We start from the raw sequence: 27,701 nt of genomic DNA on the forward strand, positions 1-27,701 counted from the left end.
GCTTGTGATTGGTCGCGCGAGCGGTCACATGGGCGGCCGCGCGGCCAATCACAAGCCGCGACGTCACCGCGACGTCACCGCAAGGTCCTGGAAGGCTGATTCTAAGGAAGGAAGGTTCCCGGTTAGTACCAGGGCGCGTCAGAGGGTAAGTATTGCGATATTTTTTATTTTAATTCTTTATTTTACACTAAAATATGGATCGCAGGGCCTGAAGGAGAGTTTCCGCTCCTTCAGACCCTGGGAACCATGGAAACCCAATGCTCTGCATTGGGTTTCAGGTTTCGGGCGACCCCGACCCCGACTTTTTTATAGGATCGGCCGATTTCACTCGACCCGACTTTTGAAAAAGTCGGGTTTCGTGAAACCCGACCCGATCCTATAAAAGTAAAGGTCGCTCAACCCTAGTCACAAGCACTCAGTGGGCAGGGGAGACACTTGTCCTTCTGTTGCTGCTGAAGATGCAGGAGGTGTCAGCAAGCCTGGTTTGAATAAACCGCTTGTGCTGGCGATTACGTCATGATTGCATTAGATCAGAAGTGTGGCATAGAGAGTACCCAGTGCAGGACAGAAGTAGGCCAGGGTGGGAGGAGCAGAAGTGAAGCACTAAAAGAACACACACTGAGAGGAGGCAGATGTAGATAAGACAGAAGTGGGGCAAAGAATATGAAAAGTGTGGGCATCCCAACAACACTGACACTGTTAATAATATAGCTGACATTGCGGCCCATGGCTGGCCCGGTCCATATGGCATTTGCCAGTATTTTAGTGCTCGCTCATCACTTCTAGTGATATCAATGTTCTATGCTTAGGGTAGGTCATCAGTATCGAGGTAGTTGGAAACCCTTATAACACATGACCTAATTATTTGTAAAATGTTATAAAAACGGATAACTCATATTTTGTCTTTGCTTTCTTTTCAGGCACCTGTCAGTGTGGAAGATGTAAATGTGAAAACTCCGATAATAACGAATTAATATATGGAAAATTTTGTGAATGTGATGACAGGGAATGCATTGATGATGAAACTGGAGAGATTTGCGGAGGTATGTAGTTATAATTTGATGACTGGTATATATCTCTATACATAATAGAATAATAGTAATTCACAATCGGGATACTAATTGGTAGGATGTGTGTATCCAGTTTGATTTCATAATGACACATTGTGAATTTGAAAATTATTTTGAATGGGTCATATTGTATTATTATTGAGGATGGAATTTTGGTATTCTTGTCGACAATTGATCTATTATGCAGTAGATGTAGACAGATCATTAACAATATTTCTTAGTTGACATAATTTGCAATTAATGGTAATTGCTTTTATGATTTTTTTCAATAAATGGTTGTTTTAACTTTATTGCTTGTTTATGGCTACTCCAATTTTTAGTGTTTTGCTTCATTTTGCAGTATTTACTATGGGAGGACATTAAACTCTCTATAAATGATGTACTATATGAGTATTCTTTCATTATTAATTCTAATTCACTGGGAGAAAATATAACTATTTTCTCTCTGCAGCTACTTGTTTTTAGTCTTCTGAGCAGTGCAGGGACTGTGAACAGTCAACATTCAGTACAGAGTGAGCATAATGTAATTACTCCAACAGTTTCTTGGCTGATATATTGCTCAACAGCATCAGTACAGCACAGGATGTTAATTAAAGGGAATCTGATTTTTTTTAGTATGATATTAATGATATTCTGAAATAGGACTTGGTCAGCCATTTCAGAATATGCAACTTTATTGTTGTATGCAATCCAAGCAAGTCAAGAGGTCATTTGGTTAAACCAATCTTTAACCGACCTTAGTAAGCCATCAACTCAACCAATGGTGATTGATTAAGACAATCAAGGATGCATTAAATTTGCATTTAGTAAGAAGATCAATGGAAGAACCAAACACATTTGCTTTAGACATCATCACCTGAGTGATTTGATAGAACATGGCATAATTGAGACTGACCAAATGAAACAGTGGCATGTAAAAGTTTGGTCAAAATTACTGTTATTGTGTAATAACACAATGTAATTTTTTAAATGTAAAAGATGAAAATATATATATTTGCCTAAAATACAAAGGAAATTTGTCATCTTTAACTTTAGGCCTTTTTATCATTTCATCTTCAATTTGCTTAATTGTTCACAATAATAGTAATTATGACCAGGGGTGCTCAAACTTTTACATGACACTGTTACTGATGTTATCACAAAGCCATTTCTAAGAAACAAACTTGAAGAATTCAGAACCACTATGGGACTAGCATTATAAGTAGTTGTTGAGTGGAGGGGTCTGATTGTATTAATACTTATTATTGTATATATTGTAACAACTTGTCACATCTCCACCAGAATCTGCTCCTGCAACTTCTGCTTCTGTTGCCAGGCACCGCTGTATTCACTTTGTTGGCAGCGCTGGTGATAGAAATGTCATAACCAGAAGCTCTGGATGGCAGGTCCTGTCCAGCCACTAAGGTTAGAGTGGTTGGGACCTGTAGTGTCGTCCAGCCTTGCGGGACTGTTGTGCGTGCGCTGCCCAGCTCAAGTTATCAGCTCCCTGCTCCAGCCAGTTGGAGAGCAACACACTCTACTAAAACTTCCACCTTGCTGTTGGAAGCTGCTGGATATAGCTTTGTGTTTCCTTAGCCAGGTTTGTGTGTTTTATGCTCCTGTTTGGGTTAGTGTATCCCTGTTTTGACACTGGCTTATTTCTCACTATTCTTATGAATCCTGATTTTGTCCTTGACGTGACCTCTCGACTCTTACCCTGCTTGGCAACCATTCCTACCTCTGGATGGCAGCCCTTCTAAGGTAGCATTCCTCTGGGTCTTATTTTAAAACCAGATCTCTGTACAGGGTGTAGTGCAGCGGCATTGGTGCAGTGTGACAGACAGGCAGTGACCCAGGAAAGGTCAAAACAAACATGCTTTAATGTCCAGAACTCACAAAGTAAACAGTACACAGTATCCTCCAGATCACAGCCAGGAATCGAGATAGTCTGTATTCGAGACCTGTTTCCGTGGGCGACTGCACCACCGTGCTACACTGAGGGGTGCCAGGCCTTTTGGCTTTGCTTGGCTCCATGTTACTTCTCACAGACTAAACTTTGAGGAGCCACCTGCTCTGCAAGTTTGTAAACCAAGACTGACACAACCAAGCCTTTGCTGCAGGGTTTTTAAATGGAATTTGTGGCCATGGGCCTCTAGTAAAACCCATTCTGGAGGTAACAAACTGACCCACTACCATCCTGTAGTTCGCTCCAAAAATAAAAGCCCTCAACGGGTTTCCTAAATATTGCCTTTGTCAACTAACTTGACCAGGTCCACACTTTTATTTTGCACTGCAGCCACAGCTATGCCTGTGACTGCAATGCACTCCAGCGGCTTTAATACTCTTGTGTGTGCATCCTAGTTGACACAGAGCGACCCTCGCATTTAACCCTTGTCACTGCCTCACAAGGGGTTATAGGGTATTGGCATTTCTCTGGAGCCTGCCAGACGGAGTGGTTTGTGCCAAGTCTGTCCGAGGCCGCCTTTTGAGCCTGAGACCTCAGGCAGACATTACACAACTAATGTTTAATAGTGCAGGAGTTTCTGTCTTCAACAATAGTGTTATATTGCCAATAATGCATTGAAATTCCTGTTCACTGTGAGTGTGCCTTTGTTTACTTTCACTTTGCAAGCCAACAGACAAGATACTAAAATCCTAAGCTATAAGAAATACCAGTTGTAAGCTGTACTATCTTTTTTTTCCTGAATACATTTATATTTTCTGTTGAACAGCAGCCAGTACAGATATTAATCTGCTGCCAACAGATCATCTGCATATTGATGTCCTTTGTGTTTTCACAATGGTACCAACCATGTATCCCCCCCTATACATTCTGTGGTACCTGCCGCCATATAGACTCTTGCAGTTTCTAACTCTGGCTGCAGGTGCCACACAGTGTATGGGGGACACACATGGACAGTACCATTGTGTGCACACAGGGGACAGCACTGTGCAGGAGATCGCTGTATAGGTTTCAGGTCAGAGCAGCTGTATCTTTCATCTGGTGGATGATTTGGTGTGGATGAACAGATTTTTACTATCACTGACATTGGTGCCGAGAGGTGGACAGGATTATTGGCGTGGGGAGCATTGCATTGTAAATCCAAAATGAATATCACTGATACCAGCTCTGAGGAGTAGACAGAATTATGGATGTGAGGAGCATTGCATATTCATTTTTGATTTATGTATGCTTAAACAGCAGGCATAAAGCTGTAAATTCTACTGTGTTTACAGCAAGAAAAACGGAGAAGCTACAGCAAATAAATGTTAGATATTCTGAAAGGGCTGCCCAAGCCCTATTTCAGGATACCATCAGTAGATTCCCTTTAAGGAGTGGGGTGAATGATCACTCCTTGGTGTCACCTTGATGACTGGAAGAGTGCAGCTTCGGGGAGAATATATCTTCGTATTTTCCCTGCAGCTGCGTCTCTAGTTAGAAAGACACATACCGTATATTTAAAATGCTATTTGCATTTGCGCTTTGTTTTCTGCTGACAGGACCCTTTAAATGATAGAAATAGAAATCATATTCCTATAACAAATTTGTTTTGGTAAATTAGAATTAAAACACTTTTGAAAAGTGAAATAACACAATGAGGAAGACCTATTAATGAAAAAAACATAGTATTTCTTTCCATATAGATTTGCTACAATCAGGCAAAAAGTAGCTCAGAAATTAATTGTACTCGCCACAACTTCAAAGCTTTGCTCATTTTCTTAAACACATTCATTCATACTGTATGTGTGGTTAAAGAGGCAGAAGGACTTCATAAAATATCCTTTTTGTTTAAATGCCACATTTATTTCTATGTAATTGCAACAGACATTTTGCATAAATACATTGATAAATCTGCCCAGTGTACTTTGTTGAAATAAATGTTGAGCTATTGAACCCATGGGAAATACCTGGTGCCTTCATTATATTGTTTATGTTGAAAAGAATATGTATTATGATATATGAATTCTATTTTATCTGCATCCCTCTTCCAATTAACAAAGTTCAATTTTGCACAACTCAAATAAGTTGCTTTATATAATAAAACGAAAAGGTAATGAATCACAAAAAACAATATAATATATATATGCTTTTTATTTAGAACCTACTCTCATAGAACCTCTTTGTTGGTTGTTGTAACTGTCAATATCATATCTTTTTATTCTTTAAAACAGGAGGTGTTTTCTAGTATTTATCTTATTTGTAATTTTTTAAAGCCAGAATAAGGTAACACTTCAATTTTTGTTTATGTGTTTTATGTTGATTTTGCTAGGCATTAAGAGTAGGGATGGTAAGTTCGAACACTTAGTATACATGCACAGACCCTGAACATTGACTTCTCCAGGAAGTCTATTCTACTGTTCAGGTTTGGCAGCCCAAACATAGCTTGCTAAAAAGTTGCAGTGAATCAACAACCTTCACTTTGTGGGCACTTGCGGTTCAATCACAGCCATGTCAAGTATTGGCATGGTTGCGATTGGCCGGCGCACAGTGTGTAAAAAAAAAAAAAAAAAGGTGAGGTCTAGCCTATTTTTGATAACCGCGGAGCTGAAAATGACAGCTGATGTCTGCAGCCCCCAGCTGTGAGCCTTATCTTAAAGGGAAGGTGCCATCAAAAAAATTTTTTTTACAGCGATTGAAAAAATGTAAAGAATTAATGTTTAAATTTTCTTAAAAAATATTATCATTTGTTTATAATTTACTAAAATATGAAAAATAATTTTAAAAAGTTTGGCATTTCCACTTTTAAACACTAGGGGGAGCAGCTAGTGAAATTTGACAGAAACCTAGTGTACAACTAGCTCACATTACTGCACTGCAGTAATTATGGGCGGAGCCTGCTGACATGAGTGTGATGTCTCCTCTCCTCCCGTCCTGGGTGTTTGCTAAGGGATAAGAGAGGATGATATTCAGGAACCCAGTGAGCAGCCATTTTGTTGGTGACTGCAGAGTTATACCGACAAGTAGACAGTCACCGAGGATGGCAGGCAGCAAGGATTCTGGGAGATATATGATGGAGGGAGCAGGGTGACAGCAGCACAGAGTATTTCAGGAGAGCAGTGTGCAGGTCTATGCACACTCCTTGCTTATCTAGGGCACCCTGTTCGGTGCGCGGAGCAGCCAGGGATTGTACATAGAGCGCTGTCTTTTATACACATAGATGGACCGTCTGCTTGTCTGCTCCACAGAAATCCAGGAAACATTTCTGTGGGTTTGGCCTGTTCTCATCGAGACATTGCATGCAAAGACCCCATTCCCCTCCTCAGATGCTGTCCTGGCGATGTGTGAAAGTCAGGTGACAGGCGCAGTCGGGGTGACACTGGGGGAAATGTAACCATATAGTAACGATAAAATTGAGACCCCTCTCTTCAGCTGCCTCACCAGCCCTCCCCTGACTACACCTAACTGGAGGTCATGCTGCCTCCTCTATTACACTTGACCCGTGTACAGCTGCTCAACCAGAACCACCCTAGATTGGGTCCCCTTTCTGAAGATAATACTGCCATAGTGTTCTCACATAATACCGCCATATAGATCACACATAATACTGTCCTATAGTTCACACATAATACCATCATATATATCACAAATAACGACGCCATAGTGTTCTCACATAATACCGACATATAGATCTCACATAATACCGCCATATAGAGCACACATAATACCACCATATAGAGCACACATAATACCGCCATATACAGCACACATAATACCGCCATATACTTCACACATAATACCACCATATACTTCACACATAATACCACCATATACTTCACACATAATACCACCATATACTTCTCACATAATACCACCATATACTTCTCACATAACGAAACCATATAGATCGCACATAATACCGCCAGTGTTCTCACATAATACCACCATATAGATCACACATAATACCGCCATATAGATCACACATAACAAGGGGGGAGAGGAGTGCATAGGATAGGATTAGATACAAAGCTCAGTCAGTATCATACAGGATAGGATTAGATACACAGCTCAGCAGTCAGTATCACAAAGGATAGCATTAGATACACATCTCAGCAGTCATTATCACACAGGAGAGGATTAGATACACGGCTCAGCACACAGTATCCCACAGGAGAGGATTAGATACACATCTGAGCACAGTATCACACAGGGTAGAATTAGATACAAGGCTCAGCACAGTATCACACAGGATAGGATTAGATACACGGCTCAGCAGACAGCATCACACAGGAGAGGATTAGATACACGTCTCAGCACAGTATCACACAGGGTAGGATTAGATAGACGTCTCAGCATACAGTAACACACAGGGTAGGATTAGATACACGGCTCAGCATACAGTAACACACAGAATAGGATTAGATACACGGCTCAGCACACAGTATCCCACAGGAGAGGATTAGATACACATCTCAGTACACAGTATTACACAGGACAAGAATAGATACACATCTCAGCACAGTATCACACAGGGTAAGACTAGATACATGGCTCAGCAGACAGTATCACACAGGAGAGATTAGATACACAGCTCAGTCAGTATCACACAGGATAGGATTAGATGCATGGCTCAGCAGACAGTATCACACAGGAGAGGAGTAGATACACAGCACAGTAACACACATGGGAGGAGATACACTGCTCAGAGTCAGCATCACAAAGGATAGGATTAGAGTGCCTCTCCCCCCTCCTCCACTGATACTTTCTTCACTGCTCCGCTGCTGAGTCCTTTCTCACTCCCGTCACTCCTGCTTCTCCTCCTCCTATAACCGCAGAGCTCCTGCGATTATACTGAGAAACTGGAGCTCACAGATACACTGTGAGCTCCAGAAAGATGGCGTTGATCTCCTGCCTCTGCTGTGATGTGAATGGCTCACGGGGCATGGCCACATCAGAGCAGGGAGCAGCTCAATGGGTCGGACGCCGACCGCAGATGTCTACGCCCAGGGCTGCCGTATTTGCAGAGTGTGTCGTGCAGCTATACTTACATTCCTGCAAAGCAAAATGACGGCGTCCAGTGGCTGAAAAAAAAATTAATATTAAAAAAAATGTTAAAGTAAAAAAATGTAAATTTGTATTAAAAGTAATTGTTTATATAAACAATCATTTTTAATACAAAAAATAAAATGCGGCACCTTCCCTTTAAACAAATAATAAAAAAAAACAGTATGGGGTCAGTCCCTTTTTATAACCAGCCAAGCTAAAGCACACAGCTGGGGGCTGGTATTCTCAGTCTGCGGAGGGGCCATGGATATTGGTCCTCCCCTTCCTAAAAATAGCAACCCGCAATCACCACAGAAAAAGCGCATCCATTAGATATGCCAATTCTGGCGCTTTGCCCAGCTCTTCTCATTTGCCCTGGTGTGGTGGCAAGTGGAGTAATAGTTGGGGAGCTGCATTATACCTTATGAGGGGGTTGCATAATACTCTGAGGGGGCTACATTATATTCTATGAGGGAGCTACGTTGCATGCTGTTGGGGGGCTGCATTATACCCTATGGAGGGATACATTATATTCTATGATGGGGCTACATTATATTCTATGAGGGGGCTGCATTACACTATATGAGGACTGCATTATCTTCTATGAGGGAGCTACTTTATATTCTATGAGTGGGCTACCCCAACCCCTGCTGCATAATTTAAACGTGCACTACCTTATATTATATCCTAATATTAGCGTGTTTTACCCCAAAATTGGTGGTCTTGTATTTATTTCTATGTAGCTACATAGTGGGCCCCAAGAATGATTTTCTCTGATGGGCCCAAGGTGCTCCAGTCTGACTCTGAGAGTAGTGGTAGTGCTACATAGAATTGGAAGCATTTAAAGAGACCAGGATGGATAAACAAATAACTTAATCACTTGTTGAAGAGGTAAAAAGAAATGTATATTAAATGGAAAGAGGGGGCATAGCTAAATATGAATATAATGCTGTTTTCATGGAATGCAGGCAAAGCGTTAGAAGAGCTAAAGACAGTAATGAAATAAGGCTTGTAAGGGAGATCAAACCTAGTAAAAAATGATTTTGGGGGTACAGCAAAAGAAAAGTTAAAGATGCTATAGTAGTTTTACAGGATGGAAAGGGTGAAGTTGTCTGTGTTCTCCTCTATGAAAGCAATTGTGACATCAACTGATCTTCATGATGCCATCAAAGGAATTTAAGAATACCCACTATCAATAATCAGAGAGATGATGAGGTAACATTTAGTTAATTTAAATAAAATTCAAGCTCCTGGTCCAGATGAATTACATCCTAGGCTACTGGAAAGATAAATATCTTGGTACCGTGTTAGCCAGTAGATAGAAAAATATTTAGAATTGAGAGTCCTCAGTGGTTGATACCTTTTAATGGCTAACTGAAAAGATGGTAACAAATTTCAAGCTTTCGAGACTACACAGGTCTCTTCATCAGGCATAGACTACAGCAAATTCTGAAGAATCACATATTTATACACAACACAGCACAGAACTGTCATTATGGGAGAGTGATAAGTGATAAACAGTTGTGTCCATAAATATTGGAAAGTTCCTAGATAAGGAATGAATGTTTTGTTGTTCTCTGATTGGGGTCTAGTTCTATTATCATGAACCCACATGGTCTGAAGTGCAAGTTCCTTAATTGATGTAAAAAGACATAAATCCATGTGACACATTCATTCCTGCACTAAGGCTACGTTCACATTTGCATTGTGCGGTGCAGCGTCGGCGACGCAACGCACAATGCAAATGTAAATGCATGCACAACGCAGCGTTTTGTGATGCATGCGTCCACTTTTGCATGGTTTTTGGGGCAGAAAAAACTGCATCATGCAGCGTCCTCTGCGCCCTGACGCATGCGCCACAGTGATGCATGCGTCACAAAATGCAAGTCCAACGCTTGTCCATGCACCCCCCCATCATAAATATAGGGGCACATGATGCATGCGTCGCCGCGGCTGCGCCCGACGCAACGCTAATGTGATTGTAGCCTAAGTGTATCAAAGGTCATCATAAGTTTATACTCCCAGATTCTCCTGTCTCTCTGAGATTTGAACCTACCTTTCAATACAAGCAATTTCAGGTCCATGGTGCTATAATCATAGCACCATGGACCTGAAATTACTTGTATTGAAAGGTAGTGTTAGGAGTCGAGTTCCTGCCGCTGCACAGGGGGAATCTCGAACCAGTTCTGCTGCAGTCTCTCATTCTGCATCAGCCACAGTGGAGCCTGCTTAGCGGAGACGTCAATCCCACCATCTCGCTCAGTCTGATTCTGTGCAAAAGGTTACTGCTGCCTTTCCAGGCTCTGCCATTGTAGCCTGTACTGATCAGTGGCGAGCAGACGTCTCTGGAACTAAGTCCTGCTTTTCCCCTTCTGAGCATGCCCAAAGGAAGACCTCTCAGTGGAGGTCTGGGGTCACATGATCAGGTACTGTAGTAGCTCCTATTGGTCCTCTAGGAAGGTCCTGAAGTTGCTCAGTTACTGTAGCAGTTCTCATTGGTTCTCTAGGAAGGTCCTGAACTTGCTGCAGCTATAAAAGGTTCGCATGGCTGCACGGCCATGCGCTAGTATACACTTGTTTATGTGTGTGTGTTGTGAGTGAAAGTCGCTCTTTAATCATCCCCTCCCTTGTGTTTGAATGTTCGCGTAAGGAGGATGATTGTAATCTAGCTCCCGACTTGTTACCAACACAAGTACACAAACAGCGTCTATTGCTGTGACTGCCAGTGCGGCGCCGTACCTTATCACCGCGCTTTCCAAACCCAAGTCTGGGTGGTTCGTGGCATCTGCCAGTGTGGCACCGCATGCACTCTCATGCTACTTTATTATTTCTATTACATGCCGTACTGCGGCCCTGTGACGCAACAGGGTTCGCTTCTTTCACACAGGGTGAAGCTAACACGTTTGTGTATCCTCATTGTACCGCCATATAGTCCATCATTGCTTAGCAGCAGGTTCCATCTCTGCACGGTGGACCCCGAGCTGCGAACGCACCTTATTCTTTTTCTCTCATGATTTGGTGCATTCCGTTAGCCCTAACAGGTAGCTTCAAATCTTAGAGAGACAGGAGAATCTGGGAGTGTAAACTTATGACGACCTTTGACACACTTAGTGCAGGAATGAATTTGTCGCATGGATTTATGTCTTTTTACATCAATTAAGGAATTTGCACTTCAGACCATTTGGGGTCATCATAACAGAACCAGACCCCAATCAGAGGACAACAAAACATTCACTCCTAATCTAGGAACTTTCCAATATTTATGGACACAACTGTTTATCACTTATCACTCTCCCATAATGACAGTTATGTGCTGGGTTGGGTATAAATATGTGATTCTTCAGAATTTGCTTTAGTCTATGCCTGATGAAGAGACCTGTGTAGTCTCGAAAGCTTGCAATTTGTTACCATCTTTCCAGTTAGCCATTAAAAGGTATCCTAGGGTACTGAAAGAGATAGCAGAAGAAATTACAGAACCACTATCTTTTAAAAATCCTGGAGAACAGGAGAAGTCCTAGAAGATTGGAGATAGGGACAACATTTGTCTATTTTCAAAAAAGCAAACAAGATGGAGCCATAGTGAGCCTTTCTTCTATACAAAAAAAGATCTTTGAACAAATTTTTAAATAGCATCTATGTAAGTACTTGGATGAGAATACAGTAAGTAACCAGAACCAGTAAGAGTTTGTGGCAAATGAGTCATGCCAGACTAATCTAATTTCTTTCTATGATAGAATCACTGACTGGGTAGATCAGGGAAATGCCGTAGATATAGAATATCTCAATCTCAGCAAAACATTTGATAAAGTATCTCATACTATCCTTATTGAAAAAAATGACCAAGTATGAGATTGACAAGGCTACAGTTAGGTGGATTCATAACTGGACTAATGATCATACTCAAAGTTTGGTAATACATGGTAATACATGGTTGAACATCCAATTGGTAGAGTGTCTCAAATGGGGTACTACAAGACTCTGTCCTGGCCCCAGCTAGGAGGGATAGCTAACACACTAGAGAAAACAGAGGAAGGATTCAGAAGAATCCAGATAAGCTTGAACAATGGGTAGCAACTAATAGAAAGGTTTCAAGTGGGGTATCACAAGGCTCTGCCCTGGCCCCAGTGTTTTCAACATTTTTATAAATGACCTAGATAATCAAATTGAAGGTAAACTAATCAAATTTGCAGACGATGCAAAGCTAGGAGGGATAGATAACACTATAGAAGAAAGAATTCAGAATTATCTAGATAAGCTTGAACAATGGGCAGTGAACAATAGAATGGTATTTAACCCCTTTTCGACATCGGCATAATAGTACGACGATGTCGGACTCCCTCCCTTTGATGTGGGCTGTGGCGCTGAGCCCACGTGTTTCCCAGGACATGTCAGTTGTTTTGAACAGCTGACATGTGCCGGCCATAGCCATGAGTGGAATCACGATCCACCAGTGGCTATTAACCTGTTAAATGCTGCTGTCAAATTCTGACAATCGGCAATAGCGCCGGAAACCCGCTCACCAGTGACCCATGTCACTTGATCGTGGGTCATTGGTGTGTTGGCATGACAACCGGAGGTCTCCTGGAGACCTCTATGGTTGTCAATATCGGATTGCCGTGAGCGCCACCCAGTGGTCGGCGCTCATAGCAAGTGAGTAATTCTGCTATATAGAGGTGATCTAATCATTGCCTCTATGTAGCAGTGCTGATTGAGTTGTGGCAGCTGCTAGTCTCCCATGGAGACTATTGAAGCATGCCAAAAGTAAAAAAAAGTTTTTAAAAATATTTAAAAAATAAAATAAAAGTTCAAGTCACCCCCCTTTCGCCGCATTCAAAATAAAACATAAAAAAAATAATAATACCAAAATAAAATACCAAAATAAAATATTTGGTATAGTGGCATTCAGAATCTCCTGATCTATCAATAAAAAAAGGATTAACCTGATCACTAAACGGCATAGCGAGAAAAAAAGTCAAAATGCCAGAATAACGTTTTTTTTTCGCCTTGACATTGCAATAAAATGCAGTAATGGGCGATAAAAAGATCGTATCTGCGCCAAAATGGTATCATTAAAAACATCAGCTCGGGACGCAAAAAATAAGCCCTCACCCAACTTGAGATCATGAAAAATGGAGACCCTATGGGTATCGGAAAATGGCATATTTTTTAACAAACTTTGGAATTTGTTTTCACCACTTAGATAAAAAAGAAACTAGACATGTTTGTTGTCTATGAACTTGTAATGACATGGAGAATCATAACGGCAGGTCAATTTTAGCATTTAGGGAACCTAGTAAAAAAGCCAAGCAAAAAACATGTGTTTGATTGCATTTTCTTTGCAATTTTACCGCACTAGGAATTTTTTGCCCCGTTTTCCAGTACAAGACATGGTAAAACCAATGGTGTTATTCAAAAGTACAACTTGTCCCGCAAAAAACAAGCCCTCAAATGGCCATATTGATGGAAAAATAAAAAAGTTATGGCTCTGAGAAGAAGGAGAGCAAAAAACGAAAACACAAAACCGAAAAAAGCTCTGGGGGTTAATGGGTTATCAGGGAGACATGTAAGATTCTACATCTGGGCAAGAAAAATGAAAATAACATCTACAGAATGGGAGGAATAGAACTAAGCAACAGCACATGTGAAAAAGACTTGGGTATACTAATAGATCACAGACTGCACATGAGTCAAAAGTGTGACGCAGCAGCAAAAAGACAAACACAGTTCTAGGATGTATTAAGAAAAGCATAAAGACTAGATCATGTGAAGTCATTATCCCACTCTGGCAAGGGAACAACAGATATAATAAAAATGTGCACACCTCAGTATAAACAATTATATATGTAAAAGTAGAAATTTTTATTATAAAGCAAGGCATAAAACTCTAAAATCAACTACACATCCTGACCCTATAAAAATGCGAATATTGATATGGTCATATCATGGCTAAACACATACAGTATCCATCCTAACAGTATACAAAAAGTACTTAGTGTCAGTGTAAACTGCAGATATACATAAGCAAATGCAGTATATGTGAAGTATCAATCAACCCTTATAAGAATCAGATATGTAACATCAATCAACTTATACGCCAATAGCTCAATCTCAGAAAAAGTCTGCATAGTGTACATAGGTGGGAGCAACATATATAGAGTAATAATAGACAATAATATGCCATAAATATCGAAATCCATCATGCATCATTATATGCTGCTAAAAAAAATAAAGGGAACACTAAAATCCCACATCCTAGATATCACTGAATTAAATATTCCAGTTTTAAATCTTTGTTCATTACATAGTGAATTGTGTTGAAAACAATAAAACCTAAAAATTATAAACGTAAATCATAACTAATATCCCACGGTGGTCTGGAGTTGGAATGATGCTCAAAAACAAAGTGGAAAATTAAGTTACAGGCTGATCCAACTTCAGTGGAAATGCTCAAGACAAGGAAATGATGCTCAGTAGTGTGTGTGGCCTCCACGTGCCTGTATGACCTCCCTATGATGTTTGGGCATACTCCTGATGAGGCGGCGGATGGTCTCCTGAGGGATCTCCTCCCAGACCTGGATTAAAGCATCTGCCAACTCCTGAACAGTCTGTGGTGCAACGTGACGTTGGTGGATGGTGCTTGGCATGATGTCCCAGATGTGTTCAATCGGATTCAGGTCTGGGGAACAGGCGGGCCAGTCCATAGCTTCAATGTCTTCATCTTGCATGAACTGCTGACACACTCCAGCCACATGAGGTCTGGCATTGTTCTGCATTAGGAGGAACCCAGGGCCAACCGCACCAGCATATGGTTTCACAAGGGGTCTGAGGATCTCATCTCGGTACCTAATGGCAGTCAGGCTACCTCTGGCGTGCACATGGAGGGCTGTGCGGCCCTCCAAAGAAATGCCACCTCACACCATCGTGGCGTCCTGCACAGTGTTGGGCTGTGAGCACAACCCCCATCTGTGGACGTCGGCATTCAGACCATCCTCATGGAGCGATCCTGCTGCTGGGTTGTTGCCCTCCTATAGCCCCCTCCACATCTCCTGGTGTACTGGCCTGTCTCCTGGCAGCGCCTCTGCCTTTGGACACTATGCTAACAGACACAGCAAACCTTCTTGCCACAGCTTGCATTGATGTGCCATCCTGGATGAGCTGCACTACCTGAGCCACTTGTGTGGGTTGTAGAGTCCGTCTCATGCTACCACAAGTGTGAGAGAACAACCAACATTCAAAAGTGACCAAAACATTAGCCAGAAAGCATTGGTACTGAGATGTGGTCTGTGGTTCCCACCTGCAGAACCACTCCTTTATTGAGTGTGACTTGATAATTGCCAATAATTTCCATCTGTTGTCTATTTTATTTACACAACAGCACGTGAAATTGATTGTCAAACAATGTTTCTTCCTAAGTGGACAGTTTGATTTCACAGAAGTTTGATTTACTTGGAGTTATATTCTATTGATTAAGTGTTCCCTTTATTTTTTTGAGCAGTGTATATACCAATAACCAGTGTGCCCTACTAGAGGCTATTAGCCTATATAATATGTTAGTTTGATATTCGATGGAAAGAAGAAAGGGGTAATATAATTAGGATAAGCATGTAGGCTATAGCCCTATCCATGATGTTAGAGAATTGACCCCCCATATACAGTTAGAAATCACACTAATTGAAGACATAGAAGGAACCCTGTTAGGATAAAAAAGAATCACCCATAAGAGGCCAAGGTACAGGTCATCCCAAACACCCCACGCGTATTGCTGTGGAACACAGCTTCAGCAGAGAAAGTGCCAAGGGTACATGGTACAGAGTGAGTATATATACCGTAGTCCAATTAAGGTTAATAGGTTACCGGTGTTGATCACAATAGTTGAGAAGAGGAGGCTGATGATCAGTAGGTGTAGAGGTAGAATAGACAGCATAGGAGCTGGGAGTCATGATGGTTGCCAGTGCATGTGCTCCTGAAATCATTCCTTGGTTACAAGCCCTTCATAACTCAGGATGCTGAGGAGAGCTGTGACCCTGGAAGTCTAGATGACTGTGCTTGCACAATCTGGGGGGTGTGTCTCTGTCACAGGATGCCATGGAACTGCCTCCCCAGGAGTCTAGACTGCAGTGCTCACAGACTAGGTGGCATGTCACATAGCATGGCCATTGCTATAGTTACAGAGGTAAGGGTTACTAAGAACACCAATTAGCATGTATGGAAACGCTGGCGCCTCTTCTAGAGCACAAGGTTCTAAACTGCCCGGGGTCCTGGCTACTCTTAATCTGCCCCTGATTCATGATACTCATATGCTGATTGCCACTGTATCATCATTGGGAGAATTTTTAATATCACCTACAATTTCATATTGCACTTTGCCCTCAGTTAAACACTACAGCAAGTGCGAAAATTCTTGATGTTCTACTAATGATATTATTCAACACTTTTATACTATAGCTATAGTTCATTTTATATTGAAGTGTTTGCATCCACCCCTATAATTTGTTTTCTACTCAGGAAGCCAATTCAGTTGAATTTCTCGGCTTGCATCGTGGCCAAGAGTATGTTAACCTTTGCTACACTATTGACTATAGAGCACAATTTATCTTTACAGTACAAGAAATAGAAGCCTCCTGATGTGCCCTTGAAAGATGTAGGGAAGGGTGAAACGTGTTGAGGTGTGAATGAGTACAGTGCAGGGAATTCAGAAACAAAGATCTCTAAACCAATAGGATCATCAGTAACTCAGTTTAAGGATATGGTTTACAGATGCAATGATGAAGAAAGCAGTCTCTTCACAAAATAAGAGCAGTTAAAGAGCAGTACAAATAATCACCCGGGATCACTATTCACTTAATTGAGGGTGAAAAAATTTGATAATTGACAGGAATACTAGTCTGTTTTACATTTAGCCATATATTATTATTTATTATTATAGCGCCATTTATTGCATGGCGCTTTACAAGTGAGGAGGGTTATACATAATAAAAACAAGTATAGTACAATACAAGTCACGATGGTACAGGAGGAGAGAGGATCCTGCCCGCGAGGGCTCACAATCTACAAGGGTTGGATGAGGATACAATAGACGAGGGTAGAGCTGGTCGTGCAGTGGCTTGGTTGAGCGGTGGTTACTGCAGGTTGTAGGCTTGTCAGAAGATGTGGGTCTTCAAGTTCTTTTTGAAGGTTTTGAGGGTAGGCGATAGTCTAATATGTTGTGGTGGAGAGTTCCAGAGTAGGGGGGAAGCGCGGGAGAAATCTTGTATGCGATTGTGGGAAGAGGAGATAAGAGGGGAGTAGAGAAGGAGATCTTGTGAGGATCGGAGGTTGCGTGCAGGCAAGTACTGGGAGACGAGGTCACAGATGTATGATGGAGACAGGCTGTGGATGGCTTTGTATGTCATGGTTAGGGTTTTAAACTAGAGTCTTTGGGCAATGGGGAGCCAGTGCAGAGATTGACAGAGGGGAGAGGCCGGGGAATCGCGGGGGGACAGGTGGATTAGTCAGGCAGCAGAGTTTAGAATAGATTGGAGGGGTGCGAGAGTTTTAGAGGGGAGGCCACAGAGCAGGAGGTTGCAGTAGTCAAGGAGGGAGATGATGAAGGCACGGACTAGGGTTTTTGCAGATTCTTGGTTGAGCAATATACGGATTGTTGAAATATTTTTGAGTTGAAGTTGGCAGAAAGTGGAAAGGGCTTGTATATGTGGTTTGAAAGAGAGATCAGTGTCAAGGATAACCCCGAGGCAGCAAGCTTCTGGGACTGGGGAGAGTGTGCAGCCATTTACTTTAATGGATAGGTCCGTTGGGGGAAATGAGTGAGATGGGAGAAAGATGATGAGTTCTGTTTTATCCATATTACATTTTAGAAATCTAGCAGAGAAGAAGGATTAAATAGTGGACAGACATTGTGGGATTCTGGTTAGTAGGGTGGTGATATTTGGTCCAGAGATGTAAATCTGTGTATCATCAGCATAGAGGTGATATGGAAAGCTGTGAGATTCTATGAGCTGTCCTAAGCCAAGGGTATAGATGGAGAAGAGCAGTGGCCCTAGGACTGAACCTTGCGGGGCTCCGACAGATAGGGGGTGTGGTGAGGAGGTGGTGTGTGAGTGTGAGACGCTGAATGCCCGGTCTATTAGGTATGACATGATCCAAGATAGGGCCAAGTCTATGATGCTAAGAGATGAGAGGGTCTGTAGTAATAGGGAATGGTCCACTGTGTCAAAGGCAGATGACAGGTCCAGGAGGAGGAGGACAGAGTAGTATTGCTTGGCCTTGGTGGTTAATAGGTCATTGGTGACCTTAGTTAGGGCAGTTTCAGTGGAGTGGTGTGGCCGGAAGCCAGATTGTAAGAGATCGAAGAGGGAGCAAGAAGAGAGGTGGGCAGACAATTCAAGATGGTGTGTTTTTCCTTTTGTTTTGCAGCATAGGGAAGAAATGATATGGGGCGATAGCTAGATGGAGAGGATGGGTCAAGGGAGGGCTTTTTGAGGATAGGTGTGATTGAGGCATGTTTAAAGCTTTAGGGGAAAACACCAGTTGTTAGTGATAGGTTGAAGAGATGGGTTAGGGTTGGGATGAAGACTGTGGTGAGGTTTGGGATGAAGTGGGATGGGATTGGGTCAAGTGCACATGTGGTGAGATGCGATCTTGAGAGTAGAGTGGAGAGTCGATCTTCTGTAATGGTGGAGAAGTTGGTTTTAGAGGTGGATGACTGGGCAGTTAGGAGGAAGAGCTCTGGGGGTTGTCGACCAAACCTGTCTCTGATGTTATCAATATTCTGCTTGAAAAATGAGGCAAAGTCTTCAGCGGAGATGAGTGGAGAGGGAGGAGGTGCTGGGGAACGGAAGAGAGAATTGAAGGTGTTGAATAGCTGTTTAGGGTTGTGAGACAGGGATGATATGAGAGATGAAAAATAGGTTTGTTTAGCTGTGGCGAGTGTGGCCTTGAAAGTAGTGAGGGACTGTTTGAATGCGATGAAGTCCTCGCTGGAGTGGGATCTTTTCCATCTCCACTCAGCAACCCTGGAAGCCCTTCTCAGTTCTTTGGTCAGGCTGGTGTGCCAGGGATGTCTATTGATTTTGTGAGTTTTGGTATGTGTGAGAGGGACAACGGATTCCAGAGATGCAGCTATTGTGGTGTTATGTAGAGTGGCAGCAGCATCTCCATTGTGTAAGGAACCTATGTCTGTAAGAGGGAGAAGGGATTCAGACAGTGAGTATAGATTGAGGTTTTTAAGATTTCTGCGTGGGTGTGCGAGTTTGTGGAGTGGGGATTGTGGACCTGGAGAGGAGAGGGAAGAGAATGTAAGTAGGTTGTAGTCAGAAAGAGGAAGAGGTGAGTTAGAGAGGTTGGATAGGGAGCAGAGGCGGGTGAAGGTGAGGTCCAGTGTGTGGCCATCTTTGTGAGTGGCTGTAGAAGACCATTGAGTGAGGCCAAAGGAGGAAGTGAGAGCTAGAAGCTTAGTGGCAGCTGAGAGGGAAGTGTCAATGGGGATGTTGAAGTCGCCCAAGATGATAGTGGGGATGTTAGCGGAGAGGAAATGAATCAGCCAGGTGGTGAAGTGGTCGAAGAAGGTGGTGGCTGGCCCCGGGGTGTGGTAAATGACAGCTAGTTGGAGGTTTGTGGGGGAGTAGATGCACACAGAGTGCACATCAAAGGAAGGGAGGGTTAATAGAGGGTGGCAGTGGGATTGGGTTGAAGGAGGAGTCATCTGACAGGAGAAAACCAACTCCTCCATCATACTTGCTGCTGGGGCAGGGGGTGTGGGAAAGGTGGAATCCACCATGCGAGAGTGCAGCAGGAGAGGCTGCGTCAGAGGGGGTGAGCCAGGTTTCAGTGATGGCGAGGATGGAATGTTTGTGAGTAATGAAAAGATCATGATGTAGGAAAGCTTGTTGCAGACAGAGCGAGCGTTCCACAGAGCTCCTGCTGGTGGGACTGGGGAAGCGGGGGCTGAGCCAATGGGTATAAGGTTAGAGAGGTTACAGAAAGTTGTGATAGAGCATGGATGGGAGGTAGAAATGACTGTGGGAAAGTGGTGAGGAGGACCAGGATTTAAAGCAGTATCACTGGCAGTGAGGAGGAGCAGAGAAAGTGTTAGCAAGTGGGAGCAGGAGAGGGCATGAGGGGGCTGTCTGTGTTTGGAGACAGAGGATTGAATGCTGAGGAACAGTTTTGAGGAGGAGGTGAGATGGATGGGGAGGATTGAAGAAGAGATGAACAGTTCCTTGCTTGGTGTAGGGATTAGGGGGTTAATAGAAAGTGGAGGACTATAGGAGTGAGAGTGAAAACAAACAGAAACATTGTTTACAGTGACTGTGTCCAGTTGCCTTCAGTTCCCTTCTGGTTCAATTTTGGAATTAATTCTGATCTTCACACTTGTATGATACACACTTATAGGATAAACACTGCAGACTAAAGTCTTGGCAGACTTGTGCTAGGCAATATATGCGCTATAAAGTGCATTCATGCATTCGGGTGTGAAGGAGAAAGGAGTGGCCTATGCTCCTCTTGGTCAGAAAATTAAGAGTGGACCAGATGCACATGATCAAGCCAAAGTAAATAAGGTCATAAATAACGCTGGGGTAAAGCTGGGGTTAGTTGATAGACATACCATGTGAATACTAGGAGCAGAGGTAAGAAGTCTGTGTGGAAAGCTGAGTGACGTACTATGTGAATACTAGGAGCAGAGGTAAGAAGTCTGTGTGGAAAGCTGAGTGACGTACTATGTGAATACTAGGAGCAGAGGTAAGAAGTCTGTGTGGAAAGCTGAGTGACATACCATGTGAAAACTAGGAGCAGAGGTAAGAAGTCTGTGTGGAAAGCTGAGTGACGTACTATGTGAATACTAGGAGCAGAGGTAAGAAGTCTGTGTGGAAAGCTGAGTGACGTACTATGTGAATACTAGGAGCAGAGGTAAGAAGTCTGTGTGGAAAGCTGAGTGACATACCATGTGAAAACTAGGAGCAGAGGTAAGAAGTCTGTGTGGAAAGCTGAGTGACGTACTATGTGAATACTAGGAGCAGAGGTAAGAAGTCTGTGTGGAAAGCTGAGTGACATACCATGTGAAAACTAGGAGCAGAGGTAAGAAGTCTGTGTGGAAAGCTGAGTGACGTACTATGTGAATACTAGGAGCAGAGGTAAGAAGTCTGTGTGGAAAGCTGAGTGACGTACTATGTGAAAACTAGGAGCAGAGGTAAGAAGTCTGTGTGGAAAGCTGAGTGACGTACTATGTGAATACTAGGAGCAGAGGTAAGAAGTCTGTGTGGAAAGCTGAGTGACATACCATGTGAAAACTAGGAGTAGAGGTAAGAAGTCTGTGTGGACTAATATGTTTCACATGTTAGAAGTATGTGAAATAAATCTGAATATGCTTCCTGGGTAGAAAATGGATTGCGGTATATGGGTGGATGCAAATACTTCAATATAAAGTGAACTATATCTATAGGTGATTTAAAAAAATCTCCCTATGATAATACAGTTGGAATGATCATATGAGTGTCATGAGATTGCACATATTATGATGATCTTTAGTGATGAGCAAGCATGTTCACCACTACTCGGTACTTGCCCCAGCATCTCACTGCATCTCGGAGCTCGCCGAGTATTTCTGGGGTTGCTCAGGGGAAGCTGGGGTCCCCGCACTGCATGTTTGGTGCTCTTTAGAGAGCCAATGAACATGCAGGGATTGACTGCCACACACTGTAATGCCGCAGCCATGTTGGTTCTGGCATTACAGTGATTGGCTGGCCGCACAGTGTCATCAGGTCGATATCAGACCTGGCAACACTATGTTCATCACAGTCTACTCCAGAACCAGGCAGTGTAGGGAGTCGCTGCTGAGCTAGGGAGAGATTTGCTTGTGTCTTAGGTAGTGTAGGTATACCATATATTATACACATATCCATCTCAACTAACAGTCCTTCTGAGGACTAATCCAGCAGCATACATATCAGTGCTAGGCAGGCAGTGTATGTGGCAGACTGCAGTGCATATAGCAAGAGGGTCCATTCCAGTTCTGTCTGCTGCTGCTTTGACAGATATTTCTAGACATAGCCCCAGGTATCAGGGGCAAGGAATAATTTTTTTTATCTTAATCCTGATTATTTGCTTAATCAAGAGAACACCATTTTTCTGCTCCATTTGCTTGTTGGCACTGCAGAATACAGACAGATCCGTTCCATATTACAGCACTAAAAATTCATCTATTTAAAACTGTGGTTTGTCCGTCACACAGATCACATATACTGTAATTGCGCTCAAAATTCTACCATTTCTGGCCTCCATGTAAATTTTGTTGCAGTGTGTTAGCGAAGTTATTGACACCAGTTTGCTGGTAAAAATAGTTACCTACAGGCCAGCTATTCAAAACTGTGGTTTGTCCGTCACACGGATCACATATAATTGCGCTAAAAATTCTGCCATTTCTGGCCTCCATTTAAATTTTGTTGCAGTGTTTTAGCGAAGATATTGACTCCAGTTTGCTGGTAAGAATAGTTACCTACAGGCCAGCTATTTAAAACAGTGGTTTGTCCGTCACACGGATCGCATATAAGTGTGCTCAAAATTCTGCCATTTCTGGCCTCCATTTAAATTTTGTTGCAGTGTGTGTTAGGGGTCGAGTTCCCGCCTCTGCGCAGGGGGAATCTCGGGCCATCTCCGCTGCGGTCTCCCATTCTTCTTCTGCCGCAGTGGAGCCTGCTCAGCGGAGATGTTGGTCCCAGCGTCTTGCTCAGTCTCACTCTGTGCAAAGGGTTACTGCTGCTTTTCCAGCTTCTGCCATTGAGGCCAGTGCTGGGCAGCAGCAAGCAGATGCTTTTGGGACTAAGTCCTGCTTTTCTTCTTCTGAGCATGCCCAGGGCAAGATCTCCCATTGGAGATCAAGGATCACATGCTCAGATACTGCAGCAGATTCCATTAGTCCTCCAGAAAGGTCCTGAAGGTGCTCAACTACTGTGGCAGCCTCCCATTGGTCCTTCTGGGAAGGTCCTGTACATGCTGCAGCTATAAAAGGTTTGCATGACTGCACGGCCATGTGCTAGTGTACATTTGTAATCGTGTGTGTTGATGAGTGCAAGTCATTCCATAAAAAATCCATCCCTTGTGTATGACTGTTCGCGTAAGGTGTATGGCTGCTATCTAGCGCCCGGCTGAACTCACAGCGTTAACACACGAAAAAGCGTCTACTGCTGTGACCGCCAGTACGGCACCATGCGCCATTAGAGCGCTTCTTTAGCCCAAGTCTGGGTGGTTAGTGGCGTCCGCCAGAACGGGACAGCTCGCACTCTCGTGCTCAAAATTATTATTTCAGTTACCTCTTACACCCAGTAGTGGTGCCGAGCACAAGTAGTCTAGACGGACTCAAATCCCAAGTCTTGGGACTGAGTTCGGTGACTCCTTGCGTGCGCTCTTTTGTGTGGTACCGTGTCCCTGTGATTTAACAGGATTCGCTTCTACCGCCATATAGCGCTGCCATTTGCTATCAGCAGGTTCTCACCTGCACAGTGGACCCCGGACTGCGAACGCACCTAATAACATCTTACTTTTTACTTGGTGCGTTCCGCCAGTCCTAACAGAACACTAGCGCCAGGGTCTGGCTAGTAAATGGCGGACGAACAGCGTGTACAGCGGTACATCCAGCAGCTGGAGGGTAGGTTGGCGTCTCTAGAGCATACAACCTCAGCTCTAGATCTCACTGAAGTCGCTGTTCAGGCTGCAAGTGTAGCTGCAGCCAGTTTGTCCGCTGCCACCCCTGCTCCAACTATTTCCCGTCTCCCACTTCCAGACAAGTTTGCTGGTGACAGTAAGCTATGTCGGGGATTCGTGAGCCAGTGCTCCATACATCTTGAGCTCCTGGATGCATGTTTTCCTATGGAACAGGCGAAAGTGGGATTTATTTTATGTCTTTTGTCGGGTAGGGCGTTGTAGTGGGCAACGCCGCTTTGGGAGCATGATGATCGTGTTGTGCAGAGTGCTCCTCTCTTCTTGGACGTTCTGAGTCAGGTCCTTTTGGGACCCCGTGTCACCCACGATACCGCACTCCAATTGTTGGCATTAATTCAGGGTTTGTCCATGGTCAGCCAGTTTGCCGTCCAATTCCGGACTGTAGCCTCTGAGCTAGAATGGCCAGATAAAGTCCTTATTCCGGTGTTCTGGAGAGGACTAGCAGACCATGTGAAGGATGCCTTGGCAACCAGGGAGATTGCAACCACACTGGAGGAGCTCATTTCTATATCTTCCCGCATCGACCTCCGTTTTAATGAGCGGAGGTTAGAGCGGACCCAGTGTAGGCAGAGGTTTCGGCTGGCTCCCACCTTCGCCAGACCTCTAGAATCTCCTGTTCTGCCATCTGACTCCCATGAGGCCATGGAGGTTTCTCGAGCGGGACCTAAGTCTCAAACCGCTCAAGTACCCGTGGTTTGTAGAAATAGCCAACAACAAGGACATTATGCAAATAAATGTCCACGGCGGTCGGGTAAACGATCGCGTCTAGTAACCATTGGAGGAGGTTCACTAGACACAGCAGCGTTTTCCTCCAAGCTATCCTTCAAAAGGACAATCATGTTTGGCTCATCCTCTCTAACAGTCGAGCTTTGTGTGGATTCTGGAGCAGAGGGAAATTTCATGTCCTCTGCTTTTGTCTGCACCACGCAATACCTCTGGTGATGCTCGCCAAACCAGTAACTGTTAGAGTGGGTCGACACTTCCATTACAAATCACACACCAGACTGTCCCTTTCACGTTGTCCATGTCCCCTTTCCACCAGGAGATTATTTCCCTTCTTGTCCTTCCCGAGGGAATGGATGAGATTCTGCTGGGAATACCCTGGCTCCGTTTCCACTCCCCACATATTGAGTGGACCTCTGGGAGGATATTGGGTTGGAGTGAGTCTTGTAAGGGCAGATGTGTGAGAGAGTGCGTACAGGTTTCCACTACCAAGATACCCGCAGATCTTTCTTCCCTTCCCAAGTGCTATTGGAGCTATGCAGACGTCTTCTCCAAAAAGGCTGCAGAGACCCTTCTGCCTCACCGCCCCTATGACTGTCCTATTGATCTCATGCCTGGAGCTGAACCTCCTCAGAACGGGTCTATCCCCTCTCTCTCCCTGAGACGGAGGCTATGTCTCAATACATCCAGGAGAATTTGGCAAGAGGGTTCAGTGTCACCTGCAGGGGCGGGGTTCTTCGTGCAGAAGAAGAATGGAGAGTTACGTCCATGCATCGATTACAGGGGTCTTAACGCCATCACCATTAAGAATAAGTACCCGTTGCCCATGATTTCTGAGCTCTTTGACAGGCTAAGGGGAGCAAGGGTATTCTCCAAATTAGATCTGCGGGGTGCTTATAACCTGATTCGCATCCGTGAGGGGGACGAATGGAAGATGGCTTTTAATACCAGGGATGGGCACTATGAATATTTGGTAATGCCCTTCGGGCTCTGTAATGCCCCAGCCATTTTCCAAGACTTTGTCAATGATATCTTCCGGGATATGCTCTCCACCTCGGTCGTAGTCTATCTGGATGATATTCTCATCTTTTCTCCAGATATTGACTCCCACCGGAGAGATGTTGGCAGAGTCTTCAACCTCTTACGAGAAAATTCCCTCTATGCAAAGTTGGAGAAGTGTGTGTTTGAGCAGGAGTCTTTACCTTTCCTGGGCTATATCATCTCCGCCCAGGGATTGGCTATGGATCCTGACAAACTACAGGCTGTGATGGACTGGCAAGAACCCCATTTTCTTAAAGCGGTGCAGGGCTTTATGGGGTTCATAAGTAGTAACACATGTAAAAAATATAGGGTACTTAGATGACTTTTTTTTATCAAAAAAGCATAAAAAACATCTCATCACAAGGTGCCCATAAGGCTAGTTTTACACTAGTGTTTGGCAGGGCTGCAGACTTCCTCGTTTTCATGCTGCGCCGACTGCAACAAAATCCAATATGTTGCATTCGGTGCAGGTCGGCGCAGCATGAAAACGACGCATGCGAAGGCATCCACATACATCTGCATGGCCTGTGTACCCAATGTTAAAGATAGGGTACGCAGGATGCATGCAGCCAGGTGGAGCTGAAGGAAGAGGGGTGGCAGTGGGCGGGGCTACACGGAGGAACTCCGCAGCCCTCCGCAGCCCTGCCGAACGCTAGTGTGAAACTAGCCTTAGTCTAGTAATTCCAGCAAACCTCAAATGATTAAACAATATGATGTATTAAACTTATACTTTGGAGCTTGGACTCCAAAATTGTACTAAAATCCAGATGTATTACATGAAGATTTCATTATTGATTCTGATGCAGAATTCAGCCACGGATTTAAATCTCTGCATTGCAGTAATTAAAATAACTTGTGAAAGTCATGCCATTTCTGAAGCAGGATTTATAGTGGGCATGCAGTAGACTTAAACATTTGCAGCATGCCTACAGTCTGCACTGGACTTTTGAAAATGGTAAGTGAATGTGATTTGTTACTGTAATTATTTACCATTTTGGTGTGGATTCCGTAAATTAAATTCTCAAGAAGTCTGCAATGTTGGAATATACCCTTAAACAAAGATTAAACTGTTTACAAGAATGCATTCAGCAGTTAAGTAAGTCCAATTACGATTTATTTTTCAAGGTCTAGATGCTGGGATTGCTAACTGATTTTAAACTGTAGAAACTCCTTTTTTTATTCCAAAGACTAACGAAAATTGCAAGAAAATCACATAATGTGCTTAATAAGTGTTGGATTATTGTAAAAATCCTTACTACTGTGGAGATCAGACTGAACTAAAGGAATCCATCTTGTCTTCTTCCTGAGAAATCTCGCTTACAACAAGATACATTTCTGCTGACTTGACATTTCCTTTTATGGAAGTAATCATGTGTGCATTCCTTCTTTCAATAGCAGCCTTTCATTCACCTTCCAGATGATGTAACTTTCTACTGATAAAGACTGGTATAGATTGTTTATGTAAGAGATAGTGAAATATGAGCGCTTGTGCGCATGTCTGTAAAAGAATAATTCTTTTCTATATAAAGGAAGGGCAAAGCCCAGAGAGAGAGATGTGCTCCTGGGCTTCCCCTGTATATGATCACACAATACCTTGTTTGCGTGTCATTTACTCAGGATCCCTACCTCTAGTAAGCCAGGGACTGAGAAGGACTTAACATTTCTTTGGCGCACCGAACAGGGACCCGAGATGAGAGTATTTGCTCGAGATTCACCTGCAGATACGGACAATGGAGATCTGGGATAATGGACGGCAAATGAACTGAAAAACCTGGCCAGGTAAGAGACATTATTAGTTCTCTTTTATCTGCCTTGTATTATCCGAAAGATCTCTATGAGCCGTGTCACGCTGGGTTAGTCTAGTAGTGAGTAGATACCTATAAAACTCGGGTTACTATATTGTATAGATTTATGAGTCCTGTCCCTGGCAGTGTGTGAACAGTGTGAAGGTTGTGGTATGTTGTGAAAGAAGAGCAAAAGTGCGTAGAAAAATAAGCCGAAATAGTTGGGGTATAAGCCTTATACACGGAAGTCAGCCTAACTGGGTCATGTGGTTGCGTCCTTTCGGGGAGACCTCCGCCCATGCTTGACTCTCATTTAAGTGCTTAACCTCCTTCATTTCTGGATAAGGTTTGATAGAATGAGCCCAGGACGCGGGTCCATGAGCCTGGGACAAGTATGCTAACTGACAC

General features: G+C 43.4%; 1 protein-coding gene across 1 annotated transcript in view; it reads left to right on the forward strand.

Moving 5' to 3' along the window:
* The window catches only part of ITGBL1 (integrin subunit beta like 1), an 829,798-nt gene that overhangs the window by 230,290 nt on the left and 571,807 nt on the right, over nucleotides 1–27,701 (forward strand). Inside the window, exon 4 of the mRNA XM_069757981.1 lies at nucleotides 921–1,043. Coding sequence (XP_069614082.1) covers nucleotides 921–1,043 — 123 coding nt within the window. The remainder of the gene's footprint in view (nucleotides 1–920; nucleotides 1,044–27,701) is intronic.

Source organism: Ranitomeya imitator, chromosome 3 (genome assembly GCF_032444005.1).
Source record: "Ranitomeya imitator isolate aRanImi1 chromosome 3, aRanImi1.pri, whole genome shotgun sequence".
In the NCBI taxonomy this organism is placed as follows: domain Eukaryota; kingdom Metazoa; phylum Chordata; class Amphibia; order Anura; family Dendrobatidae; genus Ranitomeya; species Ranitomeya imitator.